The sequence below is a fragment of the Pelecanus crispus genome, chromosome 1 (genome assembly GCF_030463565.1).
Source record: "Pelecanus crispus isolate bPelCri1 chromosome 1, bPelCri1.pri, whole genome shotgun sequence".
In the NCBI taxonomy this organism is placed as follows: domain Eukaryota; kingdom Metazoa; phylum Chordata; class Aves; order Pelecaniformes; family Pelecanidae; genus Pelecanus; species Pelecanus crispus.
The window spans coordinates 131,411,883-131,433,889 of NC_134643.1; the positions used below are offsets into that span (position 1 = coordinate 131,411,883).

General features: G+C 44.1%; 1 protein-coding gene across 1 annotated transcript in view; it reads right to left on the reverse strand.

Annotated features, from left to right (window-relative positions):
* Positions 1 to 20,266, reverse strand: part of LANCL3 (LanC like family member 3) — a 35,221-nt gene extending 14,955 nt beyond the window's left edge. The window contains exon 1 of the mRNA XM_075727653.1: positions 19,721 to 20,266. Coding sequence (XP_075583768.1) covers positions 19,721 to 20,266 — 546 coding nt within the window. The remainder of the gene's footprint in view (positions 1 to 19,720) is intronic.
* Between the last annotated feature and the right edge of the window lie 1,741 nt (positions 20,267 to 22,007).

A 22,007-nucleotide genomic window follows, 5' to 3' on the forward strand; every position in this document is an offset into this window, starting at 1 on the left:
TTTTAAGATGTCCTTAAGGTCTTGTCGTGGTTTAGCCCCAGCCAGCAACTAAGCACCACACAGCCGCTCGCTCACTCCCCCTACCCCGATGGGATGGGGGAGAGAATCGGAGGAGTAAGAGTGAGAAACACTCCTGGGTTGAGATAAGAACAGTTTAAGAATTGAAATAAAGTAAAATGGTAATGATAATAATAACAGTATAATAATGATAATAATAATAATGATATACAAAGCAAGTGATGCACAATGCAATTGCTCACCACCCACCAACCGATACCCAGACAGTTCCCAAGCAGCGATCGCTGCTCCCCGGCCAACCCCCCACAGTTTCTATACTGAGCATGACGTCATATGGTATGGAATAGCCCTTGGGTCAGCTTGGATCAACTATTCTGGCTGTGCCCCCTCCCAGTTTCTTGTGCACCTGGCAGAGCATGGGAAGCTGAAAAGTCCTTGACTAGCATAAGCAGTACTTAGCAACAACTAAAAACATCAGCATGTTATCAACATTCTTCTCCTACTAAATCGAAAACTATGCCTGCACTATGCCTGCTACTAGGAAGAAAATTAACTCTATCCCAGCCGAAACCAGGACAGGTCTCCAGAAAGAACTGGACACTTCCATTACTTCATCTGGAAAGGAGAGCACTCAGCATCTGACAGGGCACTGATCTAATAACGTGTTTACTTCTGAGGAGTACAAATGTGCGAAGAGAAATGTTCATGCTAGGACCTCTAAAGATTATGAATTGCCCTGCTGCCAAGTTCATGAAGACACAGTTAATTTTGAAGGTGCCACTAAACATAGAAGTGAAATCAGGCACTGGAAACACTGTTGCAAGGGGTAAAAGGAAACAAAGACGTCTGGTTCATCTCCAAAATTTAAGCTCTGAGAAACTTAGTCTCATTTTCTATGGAAAACCGATAATACCTGTAAAGGGCCTTCAAACTGATGTTTGGTTAAGATAAAGGGACAAGAGCACTGTGCATCGCTTCATACGCCTGACTTAACGAAACCTTACTGTTGTAGTGATCTCTCCCAGTACAGGCTATGTGCTTGGTGGCTGGCTAGCTCTCGTATTCGCCTGGGCTGGGAAGGGCCAGCTGGGTGCTAGATTGCAAAAGGTGCTACAAAACACAGAAGGGTTGGCACAGCTGACCCTGGGAGAGAGGGAAAAGGGTAAAGAGAGAGGGAGAAAGAGAAATAAAAGACTGACAGAGCTGGTGGGCCCCATAGGCTATGTTAACTAGCTGTGTCTGATAATGGTCTACATCCAAATTCAGTGTGGTACTGGCCTGGAGAAAACAGTCAGCAGTTTGCATATAGCATAATTGGATGATTAAATGTTCTTCTGCACCCTTTGCTGAGGCATCTCTCTGACCAAATCACTGCACAGAACCTGTACGGTTGCACAACCTTTTATCATTTTCCAGCTTACCCTAAGTACCATTTTCATGCTGCAACTGTATATAATGTTAAAGCTTCACTTGTTTCAACAACAGTAATTATGTTGTTCATGTGAGATCATAAAAAAACACAAACAAAACTAAAATATGACACTGAAAGCAACTATGTAATACAATAAATAAAAAGTATAGGATGGGGACAGAGAAAGATCGATTGCTAGTTCCTTGACAATATCTCTAAGGATGTTCATAGTTCAATTCATCCTAAGTAATACCATCATCTTAATCACTTAGAGTGATGGAAAGGGAAAAGAGCCTTTTCAGTCTCTTGCAGTATTTATTTTTTTCAATTTGTCAAAGTCATTTCACCTATCAGATCATTCATATGGCTTTTAATATCAAAGTCCTCATTGACCTGAACGGGTTTTGACTTGGGGTGTGTTACTCCTGGCAAGTATTCGGTAAGAAATGCTGGCAGTTTTACAAGTTGGCATAATATCTAACACAGATATAAAAATGGAATAATTTCATGACCCCCAGGAATGGAGTCCAATAATTCACGTAGTAACCAGGTCGATAAGCTAGGGTTTCTATGCCTTGTAATTATTCTTGTAAATCCTTGTTATTCCATGTCTTGCCAATAACACCATGGGGCTAGCTCACAGTCTGTTCAGACCAATAATAATTTTGTCTGAGGTAGTAGCCTTTAAAGAGACTACAGGAATATGGCTTACTTGACAGAGTAAAATGCTGACCTTGCTTGCAGAAGCTGAGCAGAGAAACCTAACAGACACAGCTGAGCAAACACCTAACCCTTCAAGGATTGATCCTACTCTCATTTTAGTCAGTTTGGAGGGAAGTGACTAGCAGATGCATTCTTGTTCATTGCTTTACACCAATGTGGAGTGCATGACTTATACGCAATAAAAATATTTGTGTTTTTGCATAATTTTTTCTTCAATTCGAGGCTGTGTACACTCTATGCCTCTATTGAATAAAGCTGCCATTTATAAGCAGTAGTTCTCCCTGGAACTTCTTGAAGAATTTTGCTTCATGTCAACAAATATTCTCAAGGAGATTGTTTCCTGTGACAAGCTGGGCAATATACTGTCTTCCATATCTAAATGAAAGAGGATTAAAAATTTCAGCTGAGGTATGAGTCATCACTCCCCTGCAGCTAGAATTCCAAATAATGGTTTATATTTTGTGTTGAGACAGAGCTTTACACTCTTGCTGTAAAGCTTGGCTACTGGAAATACATTGTTTGAGGAATTAAAAACCTAGTAATAGAACGAAAGATTGCAGGTTATACACCCAGCATCAAAATGCACTGGACAGAACTACCTGAACTCACACGATATTCAGTTTAACAGGAATTCATTTGCCTTTCAAGCTGTTATGCTAGGTCATGGTTCAAAAATGCAGCTGTGATTGCAGGACACAGGTCAAATTTCCACTGTTTTCCAGGGGGAAAGTTTTTCTGTAAGGACTACAGATTTGGGCCTGGAGTGCACCTGTCAAAAACATTTTATCACTTTTCAACTAATCAAATATTACAATGTAAGCAATTGCACACCCACTTACTTTTACATACAAGCCAGTGGGTTGCTGGGTATCATAACTTACTTGTTCCTCCTTTTTTTAGTTTCCTCAGAGTTTTGTTCAGCATTGGTCACATGGCTGCAACTCACAAAATATGCCGGGTACATTTGAAACACAGGCAGACAGAGACTTCATTCTATAAATTATTAAGCAGCCTTATGTTTTTTTCCTCTTCATGTTAAAGATACTGAATTCCTCATCTCCCATCATCATCTAGTCCTATTATCTACCTCTAACGCCTTTAGGCTTGTTTTCCAAGTGTTCAGACCTTCTCCCTCTATACGTGAGCATGCTTCATTCACAGGCCTAGTGAACTAAATAAGAAAACAGATATGCCTCCTGAAAGCCTCATGGCAGAAGTGTCAGAACAACAACAAAAAAAAGATAGGGGAAGAGAGTAGCTGAGAGGAGAGGCCAAGGCAGAGCATCCATTTTGTGCTATTCTACCAAAATCCAAACCCAAACTATTTTGTTCCCTACTCAGAATCAATCATACTGATTGCTAATGAATTCTGCTACAGAAATTAACATTTGGAAAACTATCCATAGAAGACTTTATAGCTTGTTACTGTGCTATACGTGCAGAGATGAACTCTAAAAGAGAAAATCAAAATAATATTTCTTCATCTGTTTCAAATTAAGTTTCAAGAAAGAGAAGACAGTTGCTGCAAGTTAGAGGCTCCCAATTGCAATGCTTTCAATATTGCATTTTTTTCTTCCCATTTACAACCAATAAAAGCTTGGGTTTACGCAGTAAGATGCTACACAGTGATGCATGGAATGCCCTGAGAGTGGCTGTATAATACGTGCACAGTTGTTACAGTTCAGTACCTTAGAGGAGTCCTTGACCTTCTCAAAATCTTACACTCATGGAAGAGAAGGACCTAAACTATATGTGACAATTTGCGTAGTTCTGTGAACAGCTCAGTGAAAATCTCTGCTTAGTGTATTGCAGCACTGTAGAAAGCAAACAAAAAGTGTTAGGATAAGAATAACACTGAAATGGTTATTAAAAAGCTACTTCTGCAGTCATTGCTTTGTTCTTTCTACTGACATTTCTCCAGGTCTGTTCTCCCACCATCAAAATAAAATTAAATAAAAAAATCAAGCAGAAACAGATATTTTGGAGACAAGTAAAAGATTCTCCTAAGAAGTGAAGCTAAAAAGACCGCAACATTTATTTTCTGGACGAGAGGTAATTAATGTGATAAAGAACAAAAGAAGTCATTTTATATTGTAATATATGAACAAAATGACAGCTTGGGAAAAGCAGCAAGTTTAAAGACAAAGTAGCTCTCTGCTCACCCAAGATTCAAGCTAGGGAATTTATTTCTGCAAATTTATCTGAGCACACTCACAGTGTGGAATTTTAACAAGTCAACTGAACCTCTCTATAATTAAGGAGAGAATTTTTTAAAAAGATTTTTGGGTTAACTGACAGAAGTGCCCCACCACTCCAACTGAATTAAATTACAATTTATAGCCTGTGTTGTTTAAATAAATATTTTATCGCCTTTCAACTCATCAACTATTACAACGGATGAACATTTACTCCTGACAGATGTTGCAAGGCCAAGTCATACAATCAACTCACAGAACTCAGCCCAACAGTTCTGGAAGAAAGGCAAACCCTTGTGCTTCACAGCGTAAAGCCAGTCCTTAAAAAATGCAGGTTAGGCATGTTACAGACAACAGATTTCAAAATTACCTTCCACAGACATTTGTGCAGCTACTCTGAGTCATCTAGTACTGGTACAAGATATTAAACCAGATGGCGCATTGGAAACAAATCCTGAAGAAGAAAAATTTGTTTGTACACTACTGTGCTCCTCACTGCAAGCAAGTGGAAACATTCAACTGTTTGGACAATGTCCATGTTGCACTGTACGTAACACAGTTTGAAAACTGTTACTCAAAGCTGTCCTGCAATCAGTGCGTCTCTGCCATGCAGGAACAGTTTCTTTCCATGCTTACACTTTGGGTGACAAAGAAACAGAGTGACTTTGAAGCCTGGAGTTTGGGGCACTTCCCTGAGGGCCCTGCTCTGAAGAACTTTTGAGTATTTTATGTAAGTAATTTCAATCAGAGCTGCAATAAGAGAGATTTGCTCTAGCCAACAGCACGCTCGGCTTAGAGGCAGCAGCTTAAATTCTTGCAGTGTCAGAAAAAGAAGGGATGTGAATTTGAATTACCAGGTTAGTGATGAAATCTCAAGGTTATTGCATATAAAAAGGATGAGACTGTGACCCCCACTTGGACTGTAATTTGCTCAGAGCCCAATTTGGTCTTAAAACCTGTAAGGGTGACAAGAGGTGAACACGATCTGCCCTTGCTAATGCGAAAAGACAGGATGCTTCGTTCACTTGTACCCCAGAGCGGGCCAGACCCTGCCTGAGGCTCTGTGAGAAGAGCACCTCCAGCAAACTGGGAGAGACTGCGAGAGGGAGAGATGAGATAGGTGGGACGTGCTCCCCAGCTGCAGCTTTACAGCCTCTTTTGGACGAGGTAGAGATAAGTTACAGCATGTGAGATGGAGTGCAAACTGTTACTACTGTGGGAAGAGAACTGGAAGGAATTGCATAAACATCACAGAGAAAAGAGAGCACTATATGGATGGTGAGTGATGCAGCCATTGGCTTATGAATTTTGGTGTGGCTTATGTGCTCCACAACGCAGCACTCTCGAGATTTGCATGCCTATCAAAGATGCCCAGAAGACTTCAAGGGCATAAACTAGGTGCCTTGGACATTCAGGCATATCCAACCTTACTCACCAGCAGGGGAAAGTTTTGACTACAAAACTTTCGGGTGTTGGCATCTAGAGTGGGTTTGAGGCCATGGAAAGGCCTGAAGAATCGGAGAGAGTGAATCCATAATATCTCTGTTGGGTGGTACAGCTGCGTAGGCAGTCCAAAATTTCATTGACCTTCTGGATGCCATGTCGTGTTATCAGGACTGGTTATGACTTTTCATTTATATTAGCTGTTAATTCCCGCACAGAATAAATGCAAAGAAACATAATGTTAATTTACATTAAAGTAAGTGTAGAACTGATGTGCTATCATGTTACATCCAGATGTACAAGCAACAATGCAGCACACATGCAGACAATATTCTAACACTCATGTGAACTGAGTATATGAGTAACTCAGGCCCTGTCATGTTCAGCTTACTTGAATCTCAGTTTCTTCCTAGCATAGAGGATAAGTATTATAGACAATTTTCCCCAGATACATTTGCTTGCACTGCTAAAAATAAACCTTGTTTTAGCTCATTTTTTAATCTCTTGAGCTGTCTTCATACTTTCCTTCTGCCTGTGTATGGTATTTGGCACTTGCCTCAGTTTAAAAGCCAAAGCAATTCATATCCAGTGAGCTGCCTCTTCTGGATCATTAATGAAGATAATAAATAAGGTTGGTTCCTACATCAGTCCTTTATTAGTAGTTAAGATTAGCTTTGCTTGTGGTCTTTCAGCCAATTCCAAATCCACAATGTCCCCATCCAAGCCAGCATGAATTAAGTTTTCAAGGAAGATTATCTTTGACACTGCATCAAAAGCGCTATTCAAATGTAAACAGGGTATTGGCTACTGCTCTTTCATCAGCCATTAATTTTATAATTCTGTTATTTACAACAAGTGATCTTGTTTTGTCTCACAAGACTCCTTTTTCTTCTAAGTCATGCTGCTTTGTATGTATCGTTCTATTATGCAGATATTTATGAGGCATGTGACACCTAGAAGTATGTCTAAATATTTGCTGTTGAGGAAGAATGTGGCTGCCCGCAAAATTAGTTAAATGAGGTAAACGACAAAACAGCATCATTCACAGGCTAACAGAAGCATAAATTAGTCACTTTAAAGTAGCACCAGCGTTGCTTTCAAGCAAAGATAATTCTAGAGAACTCCATGCTGGCATCATGCCACTTTTACTTTGCGTGATGATCTGCAATTTGTGCCATACTAATAAGCTGCTGAATGAAATATCAACTTAACCTACAAGAAGAATGCTGACAATGTAATGCAGGAAAACCAGATGAAGGTGATCCGAGTCCTCTGAGTCATCTGAATTTTACCCTACTCTTAGACTGTGGTAGCACTCTGATGTAGTAAAAATCCTGATGATCTGTATGTGGCTCCTAGATCCTCCCAGGCACATTGACAAAGACAGTTCTGAAGCAAAAGAACGGTAACAAAAGAGTTTCCAGTGGCATATAGTGCCATTAACATTGCCTGCAAACATGCCCACAACTCCAAATACAATTCAAGTCATACTTCAGATACAGCCAGTCACTTATAATTCAATACTGCCACATTTCAAGGGCAGAGTAAGAGTCATGGTATTCATTTGAGGAAGTGTGGGATACTGTGCTCTTTAAAATGTAGCTTACTTGCTAAGTATGGGATCACCATCTGTACTTTTCTCCTGGTTAAAAGATTGCCACCTGGTACTATAATAAAATTTGGAAAGTGTTATCAATCTTGCCTTTGCGCAACTTATTCTCAGTTGTGACTGTGTATAAACCAAGCATGCTTTGGGAAAAAGAGACTGCTGTGCCAGAAGGTGCAGTTCAGATTACTCTAAGAGAGTTCAAGCCTCACACAGAAAGGAGGAGTAAGAGCCATGAGACAAATCATACCACCACCATCAACAATAATAAACAAACATTCACTGCACTTAGCCATTACCTTGCATTTGAAGATCTCAAAGTGCTGTATAATTAATTAACGGGAATTACTATTACCTCATGCTACAGATTACATTGTGTTGTCGCTACCCTGGGAGCACTCAATACCATGCTTCTCTTTTGCTGGATTTGTCATTTTACATGACTACTCTCTGCAGCCCTACAGAAGAAACTGTGCAAAGTGGGACAGGAGGGCCCGGCCAGTTACTACTGGACCTACAGATGACAAAATGTGTTTTCCAAGTCAAGCCTGTTAAGTCAAACTACATGTATTTAAAATTCTTTGCCAGATACCTTCCCTACCTATTCTGTGTGCTTAATATTCTGATGCCCTTGGAGTAAAGCAGCTTCATTTCAAGGGCCCAGAAGGACATGGAAGTGCTCTGATGTCTGTCTTGCAAAATTTGAAAAAGATCCCATAAAAAAACAACGGAAAAGAACCTCCCTCTATAACTCAGCTTTCAGAAAAATGTTTCGCCTTCTTCCCCTGATGCATCCTTGGCTCCTCACACATAACATGGGACAGGGAACTCCCCTCCTCCACTGGCAAACAGCTGTTTGACTAATATGGGGGCTTAGGAAATAATCTTTCCATAGCTCAGGGGGACAGGTACTTGTAGGGTATTTCTTGTCTTCCTTTTACTGTGGGGCACAGTCCACCTCTTATGATGATCCAGACAGTTTCACTAACAGATGTTCAGTGCTGCAGGGGTGCAAGGCACTGAAGAAGCCCTTGGGCTGCAGTACACTCCAAGATTGTTTAGTTTTTTTAAAAAACATTCTTTACACTAAAGCTCTTCAGATCCAGAACTTTCCCAGTTACCTGCAAGAACCAGGAATAATTTTGTCAACCTTAATACTTTGCCACTGGGGGAAGATTTTGCCCTTCCTTGATAAAGATTGACAAGGAGGGATGCAGCCGGCGTTCAAGGTGCTGCGGCAGAGTGTCGTGCTGAATGGCTCCTTTTGACCCTTCTGGAATTCAGGCTCTTCCCTGTTTGCAGCTGCAGGGGAAAAAAATGCAATCCTTTGCCTGTCCAAGGTAGTAGGGGCAGTCAGAGAAGGTGGAATAGCATTGTGAGCCTGCTTTTGTGGAAAGAGGCAAATGGAGTGGGAATGACTGCAACTTATGGGAGTCACATTTAATTTTTCTGGTTCTCCATGGGTGCCTTCCATGTACTAAGTCAGGGATTTTTCAGCCTGGAGAAGAGAAGGCTCAGGGGAGATTTTATCAACGTGTATAAACACTTGTTGGGAGGGAGTAGAGAAGACGGATCCAGGTCTTCTCAGCAGTGCCCAGTCACAGAAAATTATACTTAAATATAAAAAGAATGCTTTTTTACTATGAGGGTGGCCAAACATGGGAACAGGTTGCCCAGGGAGGTTGTGGAGTGGAGATACTCAAAACCAAGTGGACACAGCCTTGAGCAATCTGCTTTTGACAGCCCTGCTCTGAGCTGGGGTCTGGACCAGAAGATCTCCAGAGGTGCCTTGGCCATTCTGTGACTATACGACTGAGCCAAATCCAAATGTACTTATGTCAATACACTGTTCAGCCAGACGGTGTGGATTTTACTCCTCTAGAGATCGTTAGATTCAGCTCCGAGTTTGACTCAGCTTACCTGTGTGGGTTTTTAAAAATCTACCTCACAATATTTGTTTTACCAAAAGAAGCTAGCAGTCCCACAGTTCTTAAAGAACAAAATCAAAATAGGACAAATGCATTCCTACTATAACTCTGTTTACATTTTGCCTTCTGGATATGTAGCAGTTGTATAAGCATTATTCCCAGCTATTTTTGCTGGCATAATAAAAAATGTGTGTGTACAAAAAAGCATAAGAAAACTCATGACTGATTCAGCTCTGTAAGACCAAAACCAAACAAACCAATATTTATTTAAAGAGCCTGAAGAAGTATGCTTTGCTGTTCTATTACAAAGAATCTTCCCTGAGTTCATATTTGACCAACTTATGTCTGATCAAATTTAAACAGCTACAGGTAGAATGCGTTATCTGGGGGTCCATTGCTATTATAACTCTAATTATGGCTAATTAATCACTGACTTAGCCTTAGAAAACTAAAACAATTCAAGTGTAACATTAGCCAATTCACAGATGGCAAGTAGAAATATCTAGAGATCAGGAGTTAACTTTACAAAGGGATGAAGAACCTTAGTGAAAATGGCATGCTCAAAGTCCTATGAACATCTATGGCATGGGTGACACTTCCAACCCCTGCCTATAGTATTACTTTACTACAAGACAGACTTTGCTTTTGTTAGGATAGTCCCATTAAGCCAAAAAACCACCTCTGGTGATGTTGGATTAAGCTATAAGAAACTTTTATAAAAATAAAAGGAGAGATTTCCATTGACTCGTGCTGATGGTGAATCCAAGTATAAAATGGCCCTCACTGAAGATGACAAACTAGGGAGAGAGACAATACTGAACTTTATCTTTACATTAGCAACAAAAGTAAATCACAAGAACAGACTAAGTTTAACCTCCAGACACTTCTTCAGATTTCACTTATTCCTTGATTTCTAATGTGGACAAAATAATTGACTTAATACGGGCCTCTCAAATACATTGTTCCAACTATGCTTCCACAAAGGAATCCTATCACTTCACGGGTGTCCCCTGAATACATAATGGCACATCTGGCACTACAACATAGAATAACATATTCCCAGTTTTACTCAGGGAACAATGGAAAGGAGATTGTCTAGTTGGCATTAATGAAACAAAGCTCCTCCAGTTGAAGAAGCTTCTTATTTTGTGTGTCACAGCACAGCTTCTGCGGTTCAATGATTCCCTGGCTTTACGCGACCCCTACCTACTCACTTGTTTAGAGGCCTTTTCTAACGAATACCTGCCCACATAGCAGCAGCCCATTAAAAGGCTGCTGGATTATAGCAGATCACAAGCTGGATGTGAGTCAGTGTCACGCTATTGTGAGATACTAACACCTTACTGAGCCATATAAATAGAAACAAGACCTGGAAGAAACACAAAGTTATCTCTCTGCTCAATTAGAAAGGCCTGTGCCAGAACCATGCGTCCAACTTCTGGCACTCTTCAGGAAAGGCTGGAGGGAGTCTGGCGGAGTGCGATGGAAATGACTAGAGGTGTAGAAAACATGACACACATGGGAAGATTGGAAGGATTAGGATTGTTTGTTTAGAGAAGATTAAGGGTAGAAATCACAACAGTCTTGAAACATATGGACAGCTTCTGTAAAGAGGAACAGAACTTCTCACTATTTCTCAATGGACAGGACAAGGAATGTCAGGCTTAAATTACAGCAAGATTCAGATTAGTCATTAGGCTAGACTTTCTAATAGGGAACCTTACAAAACAGTGTCTCAGCCAGCCAAGGCAGACTGCAGATCCTGCGTCGCCGGGGGCTTATGAAGAGCAGGTTAGAGAGGCTGTCAGGGATGACACAGGCACAGGTACACCTGTTTGGGGGCTAGATGGCAGCCTGAATTACCTCTCAAGGTCCCTACCAGTTCTTTAATTCTGGTAGGGATATCATTTGGTTGTCAGGACTGAGTAGACAAACTGCAGAACACTGCCAGTATGGAACATGCAATACCCACCATTTTCCAATTCTGCACTGACCCACCAGCAGAGCCCTGCTTTGTCCTGTGCTGCTTCTAGCCCCAGGCCCACACACTTTTAAGAGCAGCTCCCATTTCCTTGACACTGAAACCTAAATTTGACCAGCACATCCCCAACTTACCATCCTCAATTAGGTTAACATTGTACTAATGAGGGAATAGAAGTATTCTGTGAAGAAAAAGATGAGCCACACAAAATAACTAAATTTCTTGGACAGCTAAAAGGTGTATTTAGCTGCCACATTTTTTTTTCATGGGTCATTCAGTGCTATCTGACATCCATTCCATCTTGCTCATGATCCACTGTTCTTCAACAAGACATATTAAGCCATTAAAATGAGGAATTCAGGAATGCTGATCTGCTGCAAAAGTAGATTTATGGGTCTGCTCTCAAACATCAAAATATACCAAGCTGAGAAACACCAAATGACTCAGCAACAGCTTGGACTGCTATTAAGATACTTCTTGATCATGTTTGCCTGAAATGAAATAGCTATTTCAATTATTTTGCCTTGCTACTCCTAGAAAAATTAATCAGCTCACTAACTATCACTTGAAAATAATCCTACAACATAGATAAGAAATAATTGTTTTTGACAGGGCATTTTCATTGAGCTTTGTTGTAATGGAGTGGACAGAAGGTTACGCAACATCACTGGGTGCTTAATCTCATGCTTGTCAATGGTCAAAGAACTCCATGACAGACACAGAGGCATTTTGACAGCCTGCCTTATCAAAAATGGTGACCCAATTGCATATATTGAATTCTGATTTTTTAAAAAGGGGGTGGAATAGAGAAGTTGGCTGACAAACAAAACCCCCATTTATAGCAAATGCCTTACACCATGCTGTGCTGGAATGCTGCAGCAGCAGAGCAGGACCATGGGACTTACCCATTTTAATTGCCTCCTAGATCTCTACAGAGCTTCTCTACTTCTTGGAGGTAAGGCTGAAGGCAGTAGCTTACTGGCTGAGTCAACTGCTCTGCAGTCATCATACAACCTGTCAATAGGGTGGTGGCTTATTTTAAGACGGTGTGGCTGAATTAACAGAAGTAGGGTCTATTGATTTAATGGAGGAGAAAGGAAAGAAGAGGACGGTTTCTGTATTTGGGCCCTGCTAGTTGTGGTGCATAGCTGTGCTAGGATTTATGTACAAGTCTAATGTTCTAATGATGTGTATCAAATGACTACAGAGAAACTTAAGACTTAATTTTATCCCTCCATTTCAGTGCTGTAAAGTGCTGAAGATGTTACGCTTTCACTGGTAATTGTTGCTAGCCTCATGCTCTTTCCTTCCTCTCAGGAGCAGCTCAGTCTTTCATATTTCTGCTTCTTTAGCCTAGTACCAAAGTAAGGTTTACTAACAGCATTACCATTTAGGTTACATACTAATTTATAGTATTATTCACGTGTAATAAGAAAATGTCAGCATCAGAAGAAGTACCGCAATCTTCATGAAAATGCCCATATTTGCTTCCAGACATCAAGTAGTTATCTCAGTTATTCCTTAGAGAAAGAAAATATGGAATCTAAATTGTAATGTTGTGCTCTGAATTTGCAAGCACTGAATGTGATGACAGCTATTTTTGTAAGTGTATGAGCCTATGGAAAGAGAATATGGTGACAGAAGAGTGACAAACAAAACCAAGCAGAACAAAATCATAGTTTTCCTCAACGAAATGTAGTTTACTCCTCTGTCTGCTCCCTAACCCATTTTTCCCTGTCTCTACTCTTCTGTTGAACTTTTATCTTCTTCTAAATCGAGTACATTAGCCATCAGATCCACATCACTTTGGCAAATAATCTGATTTTAGTTTTAAATCTCCCCGGCTCCACAGTCTATGCTATTTCTTGCCTTTCTCCCTTCATCTTTGAATTCTGCTACCCCTCTTGCAGCCTTCCATTTTTATATTCTTGCCGGTAACTTATTCTTTTGCCTTTTTTTATCATTTTTTTATCATTTTTTATTGGCTCTTTTTTCCTCCTCCCTGTTGAGCCTCTGTCAAATGCCTTTTTTCCCCATGCCTGCCTGTTTCTCTGCCTTCACACATTCCACCATATATGCATGTTCTACACACCCACTCTTTCTTTCTGCTATGTCATCCGGTGTTAACTGTAAGATAACACATTTAACTGTGGCTTTTGGTCCTTTGTGAGAACCATGCCAAAAAATCAGTGTTAAGCCTTTGTCATGGAGGAAACCATAAATGTCAAATATAGCTATCTGTAGAAACACACTATTGTAATAAAGCTCTTTGACATATGTATAAAACACAACATGCAAAAATCTGAAAACCTAAGGCAATAGATTCAAGAAACTTCCTGCACTGTGCCATCAAACTGACGACAAGTAACTAGTGCTGTGAAGAACAGTAGCTTCCACCCAAGCCCTGCACCTCTCTGCTGGAGAGATCTCCTGCTTCTCTGCTTCAAATGCTCTGATGGCTCCGGCTTCCAGAGATTCAGTCACCAGATACACTCCACAGGTCCAAAGAACCTCTCAGCACCTTTTCCACAAAACCCCCCTCGTTCCGATTCCTGCGTTTTGTTCCGCAGATCCCACCTTCGAGCCAGGAAGGCCACAGAGGCAGCACGCTCTGCTCTGCAGAGAGCAAAGACACTTTGTGTTCAACCCCTCTGCTTCTAGCAGGCAAAGGAGCGGTACAGACAAACTCCAAAAGGTGATGTAAAAGTTCTCTGTGGTGGTGATGAGGAAGATGACTGAACTGACAAAGTTTAAGAGTTAACTTCCAGTATGTGAAATTTAAACGAGTTAGAAGAAGGATGGGAAAGTAGAGATCTATTTTGGATACAAGAGACGCCTCTGGATAAATATATTTCTTTTTTTGTTAAACAATTGTATTATAACATCAGTATTACTGCTTGGGCTGCTTTTTTGGCAAAAAGATACTGCTGCATAGACAAACGTTCTTCCAACAGCACAAAGTCGTACAGAGATTATCATGCTGCTTTTGTACAAAACTGTCTTTTTAAGAAGATGATGGCCACTCTTCAGCTATAAGCTGTTGAAATCCCTATTTCTGCAACAGAATATATAATGTTTATAGCTAAACTTGTGTCAAACCTCCAATCCTGGCAGGATCCACACCAAAACCTCTGTACTACAGTGCTTTTTACTGGCAGTTAAACAATACACTTGAAATTCAACATTTTCAGACCCAAATTTTCTACTTTATAACTGGATATTCAGTGTCCACTGTGTTGAACTGAATCCAGGTGGCCATTATCAAGGCACCCCCATTTGAATTTGAAGGCTGTTTAAAATAAAAAAAGATTCGTGTTGCCCTGCTGAAGAGAAACAGAGAAATTCTGAAATGCAAACCCAAACTATTTCAGAATGCTTTCTAAAAAAAATCCAGATGTAAATAATTCCCTTTGTTTCACTGTTTACTTTAGAAAACTCCCATTTTCAACTCCCAATTTAAATTCATCAATTTAAGCAAATTAATGCAAAATCTAGCCCCTCTGTGGTTTGAGAAACCATGGCTAGAAGAATGAACATTTAAAAGAGGCAGGCTAGGATCAAAAGCTTTTTATCTTTACTGGTATCTCAAGTAAATCCTCTGTGGCAAAAAATGACATCCTGGCTGCATAGTGGCCTGTGTAAAATGAAATAATGAAATCAGTACAGCCCCGGCTAGCCCCACAATATTTGACATTTCAAGACCCACAACGTTTCAGATAAACTGGCAAATTCTTCCACAGAGAGAAAGGGCATTAATGGGCATAAAGAAGGAATGAAATCTCACCTCAAAGGGCAACCTTCCCTTTCAGGCATAGGTGAGATTAAAAGCCTGACATAGGAACCCTGTGCTACAGCACTCGGAGGTGCACCTCTTCTGGGGGTATTTTGCAGATCTGCCTTTCTAAGATTAGTCCATCAAGTATCTTCAATAAACAAGATGTTCAGCATGAATACATTTACATCCCACTTTAAAGAGTCACAAATGAACATGTTCTAGGCAGGATTCAGGAAACTCCTTCATCTCACACTTCCTGAATTTTTTTCTGAGATTGAAAAAACCAGACAAAAAATGTGAAGTAACATACAACAGTCCTCAAACTCTGGATGGAGGGAAGACTCTGAGAAACAAGTAATATCATCTAAAGACGTCTGAGGACTTGAAAGAAAACCATTTCATTTATTTCTATCTTCTCTCCCAGAACACTATGAAATACACTGGCTGGACCTGTCAGGTCCCATGCACTGCACATCAGTCTGTTCCAGTGCTTTTCAAAGCCAGTCCGGCCTCACACCTCCCTTGCTGTGGCACCCAGATCCCAGACATCACACTACAGCGCTATTTCTGTTTTCTACATACCAGGTGAAGTTGGTCAGCTTGATTTGCAATCTTGTGAGGTCCAAGAGAAAGAGCCTCTGGTGATAGACAGCAGCCAGGGTAAGTATGCATTTTAGCAGGGCCCTACACTCAACAGGGTCCTGCTAGAAAGACCACTGCCCTTTCTGGGCATCCCATAATGGAATAACATCAGAATTATGCCCTCCCTGTGACAGGACAACAACCTGAGAAACACACACCAAATCATGACATCACATTTGTCGGAAAAGGAAACTGAGATGCCCCTCTGCCATAGAGACAGAAAGCTTAACCCCGTAATGGCATGAAAGAGCCCAGGATCCCTGCAGGCACTCAAGACTCACCCCCGTGGCTCAGCCCCTGAGGGAACTGGTTTGGCCATGTTGCTGGCAGAGTGTGCTGGTTCAGCTTGTCACCACTGCAACTGCAGGCAAGGGTCTTTTCCAGTGTCCCCAATGTCTTTCAAAACTACAGTCTCTAATGAAACCATAGCATCAGGGCAGTCATGCAAAATGCTACCCTGCCTCCTACGTGGCACACTGCTATCCAACGCTGTCTTTTCTGCGGCAACCCAGAGCTAGTGGAAGTCAAGTCAAGCCCATCGCTTCAGTCAGTTATTAAAAGAAAACCTGAGCTGTGCTGAAGGGCTGTAACATCTTAGCAGATGGTGATGCAAGAAGCCACTTGAACTTCTGTACCTTTTCCTCTGTCATCTGACAGTTACATTGCCAGAAGGAAGTGCAACTACTGAGACACACCATGCTCCATCAACCACGAAATGGGACAGAAACATCACTGAGAAAAGATGAGGAGAGGAGAAAATACCATCCAAACAGGGGGATGGGACCACTGTTTTAATGGTGTCTTACTACTGTTTGCACAAGCAAATAGAGGCTGAGTGAAGAGAATTAAAAGCAGGACTGACAGATTTCCCCAAGAACACATAATGAACAAACCATCAGAAAAAGAGGTACCTGAAGAAGACGGAGCAGAAACAAAATTTCCCCTGAACAGTGAAAACACAGCAGTTAAGTACATGCCCCTTATTTATAAGTATCTTATACAAACGACACATTGTTTCTGCCAAAAGAATATTTTATCCATTGCTACCTGGGAAGCACGGACTACAGTGTAATGGAAATTAAAGAAAGGAAGAAACCAAACATCTTTCCTAATGCATAGTGCATCATGAAAGTCAGATCCTTTTAAGCCTTGACTGTTGAAGTAATCCTTACCCATGCAAAAACTCCCAATTAATTCATCAGGGAAAAATGCTGTATTAGCCTAAAACTCTGAAAACCAGCTGAATGCAAATGCTTTCTTCACATGAGGTCAATGTTATTCAACAGACTTGATCCTTCAGGACAGTCCATTAACTTTCTGAAGAACATGTGAAGCTTTAAAACACCAAGACTCTTTAGCAAGAAACTGAAGCATCAGGGCACAGCAGCTGAGCTAAACTGGCGTTTACTGAAATAAAAGTCTCCTTCCTTCCCTGCCCACAAAAAAAAGCAAAAACCAAACCCACAACATAAATTGTAAAATTTGCTCAAAAAGCCTTTCTTCAAGGGCAAGCAATTTCTTGTATATAGGTCACTATTCGACTTCTTCAGAGGGAAAAATCAACCATATGGGCAGCAGCGGCTGTATTTCAATTTAAGGAATGGATTTCACTTTGTGCTGGAAATGTTTGCACAGCGTCCTCAAAAAAAAAAAAAGAACGTGGGAAACAAGAAAACATGCTGCAATGAGCCATGTGAGACTGTGCACAATCAAATTACAGGAGGTAGCATTTTCCAGTGGTTCGAATCACAAGATGTTGCTTCTATTCTGGGATGTACCTGGCTTACCGTTTGACCTTGAGTAATAAATGGCATGCACTCTCTCTGGGCATCCCTTTCTTCATTTGAGAAAAGATGCAGGGTCTGGTCTGGCAATGTACTAATTGAAATAATTCTGCATTAGGATGGGAACATTTATCAAAGGACCCAAATTTTGCTCAAGCATGAGTACACATAGACTAGAAATCATTACAATTTTCCTCATTAAGGAGCAAAATATTTTAATTAAAAGTTTTAATTTCTATTATAATTAAAAATTCAAGTTGGTTTTATTAATGCTTAACAGTTTAGATTATTTTATTTTGTGCACTATACATTTAAAATTACAATGTGGTGACAGAATAAATAATACTACAGAAGGATGTTAGCTTACCAATTAAAACATCAGCAAGGAGACACAGAATATGTTTTATTGGCAAAATAAACCCCTCTATGATTGTACCTAACCCACCTGCTAAATGGATTCCACAATAAGTGCATACTTGTGCTCATCTGTGGGGATGTTTAACTCTTTACAGCTGCATAAAGTACAATTTTTCAGCAAGCAAGCAAAAAGAGAGGAGAGCTCTCCCCTTCTTCGCACTGCTTGTCAGATGTGATTGCACCTACTCTCCAAACTGTTCAGCAATTGCTCTCAAGGACGTAAGACAAATGGATGAAGGAATTAAATAAAGTGGTAGAGTCCAGGGTGCTACCTCATTCAGCTGGTATGTCACGACACCATCATAAGCACTGACATGGGTACCAGACACGTTCCCCCAGTGCAACCTGAACTAACAGGGATGGCTTATTCCTCCGTGAGGAACCATCCCCTCAGGCTAGCATTGCTGCACACTGCACGTAGGATTGTGATGCATCTCAAAACGTTCCTCACAGAGACGATGCCGTCAGAATAAAAAGTTTGGTTACGTTACGGTTACGAATAACATAATCATTTTTATGGTTATGGTTCTTCAGACAGAATCCTGTACAAAGAAACAGCTAGCGCGTACGATATGCTACTTTAATTGCTCAGTGCTGTAAGAATTTTTGTTCAAGGCAATCAAAACATTCAACTGACTTAACATTGTTCTTGCCGTCTCTGGATACCCTGGAGTCTCCTGACTCCCCCATTAAATGAATTTCCTTGGACTCTGATCACAGTGACTGGTATTGGATGGGGCAGAGCCACTTGTTTTTACATCAGTTATTTACTTGTAATAGTTGCTTCCTCTCCCAAGAGGAAAGAAAGCCAGAAGCATATGAACTTGCAAATCAGTGATTAACAGAGGAAACACAGATTGGACCTGACAGGAACAAAAATCTAACAAATGCCTGCTCAGGTACCGCGCTGACCACTCAGTAACAAACACCACAGCAAACAGAAACAGTTGCATTAATTATTACAGTGTAGTCAGTGGAAGCTCGGAATTTCAGCACTGACAATGACAATATCCTAGGGTGAAGTCCCAGCGACTGAAACCAACAGCACGCTGAACCATAATCACACCTCACGCTTCCAGAAAAAAACAGCCCTCATTCATGAAAAGCACCACAATACGTGGCCAGGTTTCCAAAAGACTACCAGCTTCTGCACGCTGGGGTTAGTAAAACCAAGTGCCTCTGAAAATCTGGTTCCTTGCTTGCAAATTGGAGCACAGCACTACTTATTATTGCAAGGCTCCTCAGCCCGTTTTCCCCAACGCTATTCCTTTTCTTCTCCACTTCATTTGACGGAGAGACTCTTGAAAAGCCCGGGGGTTGCTCCTGCCAAATAATCCACCAGCCGGCAACCACCAGCTGATGCCCTGGGCGCGGGCAGCGGGGTGCAGCGCCCTGCGCCCCCAGCCCTGCCCCGGCCGCGGGGCCGCTCCCCGCACGCCCTGTGCCCCCCCGCTCCCTCTTGCAAAAGACGCGGCTTTTCGGTCAGGGCAGGAGCGCTGCGGAGAAACAGCTGCCAGAGCGCGCTGCCCCCCCGGGGGGGGCTCTTCCTCAAGCGTGCCCCCAACGCGCAAGCTGGAAAAGGCCCCTTCTCCCCCCTTTTGGCCCTTTCGTTGGGAGCCCCGGTACCGGCGCAGCCTCCTCCAGCGCGGAGCAGAGGCGAGGCCGCTGCCTTGCCGCGGCGGCAGCGCCGGGCGGGACGGCGGGGTGCCAGCCCCAGGCGCGGCCGCCAGCCCCCGGGGGCCCCGCCCGTCGGGGCCGGTGCCCCCCCGTGGGGGGACCCGCCGCCCGCGCCCTTACCTCCATGCCCAGCCGCTGCTTCAGCACCAGGGCGGCGCAGAGGTAGCCGGCGCGGCCGACGAAGAGCTCGTCGGAGCCGCACTCGAGGAAGGAGAGCGGGGCGCAGACCTCGCTCAGCTCCCGGAACTTGCCCAGCGGCCGGGCGAAGTCGGGCAGCCCCAGGGCGCGGTAGACCAGCGCCGCCACCGCGTACACCCCGGCGCCGCCCAGCAGGAAGGCGGCGCGGGTGTCGGCGTCGGCCTCGCCGCCGCCCTCCTGGTAGCGCAGGCAGGCGTCCACGACGCGGCGGGCGGCTCGCAGGTAGGCCTCCCGCGAGGGCGCGAAGAGCGGGCACTGCGCGACGTGGTAGAGCATGTAGGCCACGCCGGCCGCGCCGCCGTACAGCCCGCCCTGGCAGCCGCGGGGGCCGCCCAGGGGCGGCAGCTCCCGCAGGATGCGCTCGATGGTGGCCGTCACCAGCGGCACCGCCGCCTCCCTGTCCGGCGCGGCCGCCGGGCTGCCCGGGTAGTCATCGAAGCGGTTGGCGAAGCAGCGCTGGCTCTCCATGCCCCCGCCGGCGCGGCGCGGCGCGGCGCTCTGCGCAGCGGGGAGCGGCGGCAGGGAGCGAGCGGGGAGCTGCGGGGGGGGGGGAGCGGGGAGGAGGGCGGGCGGCGGAGGCGGGAGGGAGCGGCGGAGGCGGGAGGGGGGCGCTCCCGCAGGCGCCCGCCGGCCCTTGCGGGGGGTGCGCGGCGGTGGCCCTGAGGGGCGGCGGGCGAGGCGGCCGCTACCGGACCGCCGAGAGCGGGGGGCGGGGGCGAGGCCGCCCGCTCGCCCCGCCAGTGCCGGGGAGGGGTCTGCCACCGGCCGGCCGCCTCCTCCCCCCGCCCGGGGCGGAGCGGCCGCCGCCGCTGCCCCCCGCAGCGCTCCTCGGCCCGGGGCCGGAGGCCGCTGCCCCCCCTGCGCTCGGCCGCTGAGCTGTCGAAGAGAGGGCTGCGGCCGACGCGGGTTTGCAGAGCGCTGAGCCCAGCCGCGGGGAAAAGCCGGCCGGGTTCTGGTGCCCGGGCGCTCCCACCTCCCCACACCCGAGGCCCTGCTGTCCCCTTCGCCCGAGCCGCCCGCAGATCCCCGAGGAAAAGGGGTCTGTTGGGCTTTTCGTCCTCTCCCGCCCCGCCGCTGCCGGAAGATTTGGGATGAGTGCCGGGCCTGCAGGAGAGAGCCAGGCGCGGGAAGGGTGGCCAGAGGGCTGCCGAGTTATTCCTGGCCGTGGAACTGCCCCTCGGGGGCTGCTGCAGCCAAAGCTGAAGGATGTAGCCAAATCCAAACGAGGGCAGCCTGAGGCCAATTTACGGGGAAAGCTCAGCAAGTCCCCAGCAGAGCAGCAATGGCGCAAGGCCGTCTTTGGCCCCTTTCCTTCATGCGTGAGCCAAGCAGAGCTTATGAGGAACAGAAAATTTAGGCCACTGAATAGATTCCTCGTTAAAAGAAAGGGAAAAAAAAAAAAAAAAGGAAAATCTTGAAGCAGATGCTAAGGGCAACTCTAACATGACACAAATACGCAGTTGTCACATCTTCCCCTGACGATGTGAACTTGAGCAGCGTAAGTGAATCTGTCACCAAGGATCCATGGCTTATGGTCACCTGGTGGTCTCTGGTACTTTCTCTGGAGATGCAGCCTCCGTAATTGAGGGTGTCCCCAAAGGAGGGTGGAAGGAGCAGCTTGCTGAAAGCTCCAGCCAGTAGCCAGCAGCTGGAACAGCAGTAGCAAGAGCCAAAGCACTGTCCTTTGGGCGCTGAAAGACCTTTCTAGAGTTGTGGCTGGCTTCCCTCTGCTTCATGCCGGCTGCTTGTTTCAGCCCTCATCCTGCCTCCCCCTCAAAGTATCTTCAGCTCTCTGCAGCTCCTCACTTGATCTCACACCGACTTTCTGTTTCAACTCACCTGTCCTTTTTCTTTCCTTCTTTTTTTGGGGGGTTTATGATCTCCTCAGAGACACTTGCTTCCACCCTCTGATTTTGGTTTCTACGCTTTCCTTCAGTGTTTTTTTGCCACGTTTATGTACATTCCAGGTACCACCTACTAGTCCATGCTTGTACAGTGTTCCTTAAAGCCCTATGTTTTGGCTTATTCACAACTGCATATGTGGTTTCTACCATGCAGATCTGGGCAATCTAGAGCACTGAAAATGTGAAAATGCCCTACCAACGGGTAAGACATCTCATTCACATTGGACTGATGATCTTAGAGGTCCTTTCCAACCTTAATGATTGCTAGTTTTTACTTTCATTAAAAAATAATCCAGCCACCAAGC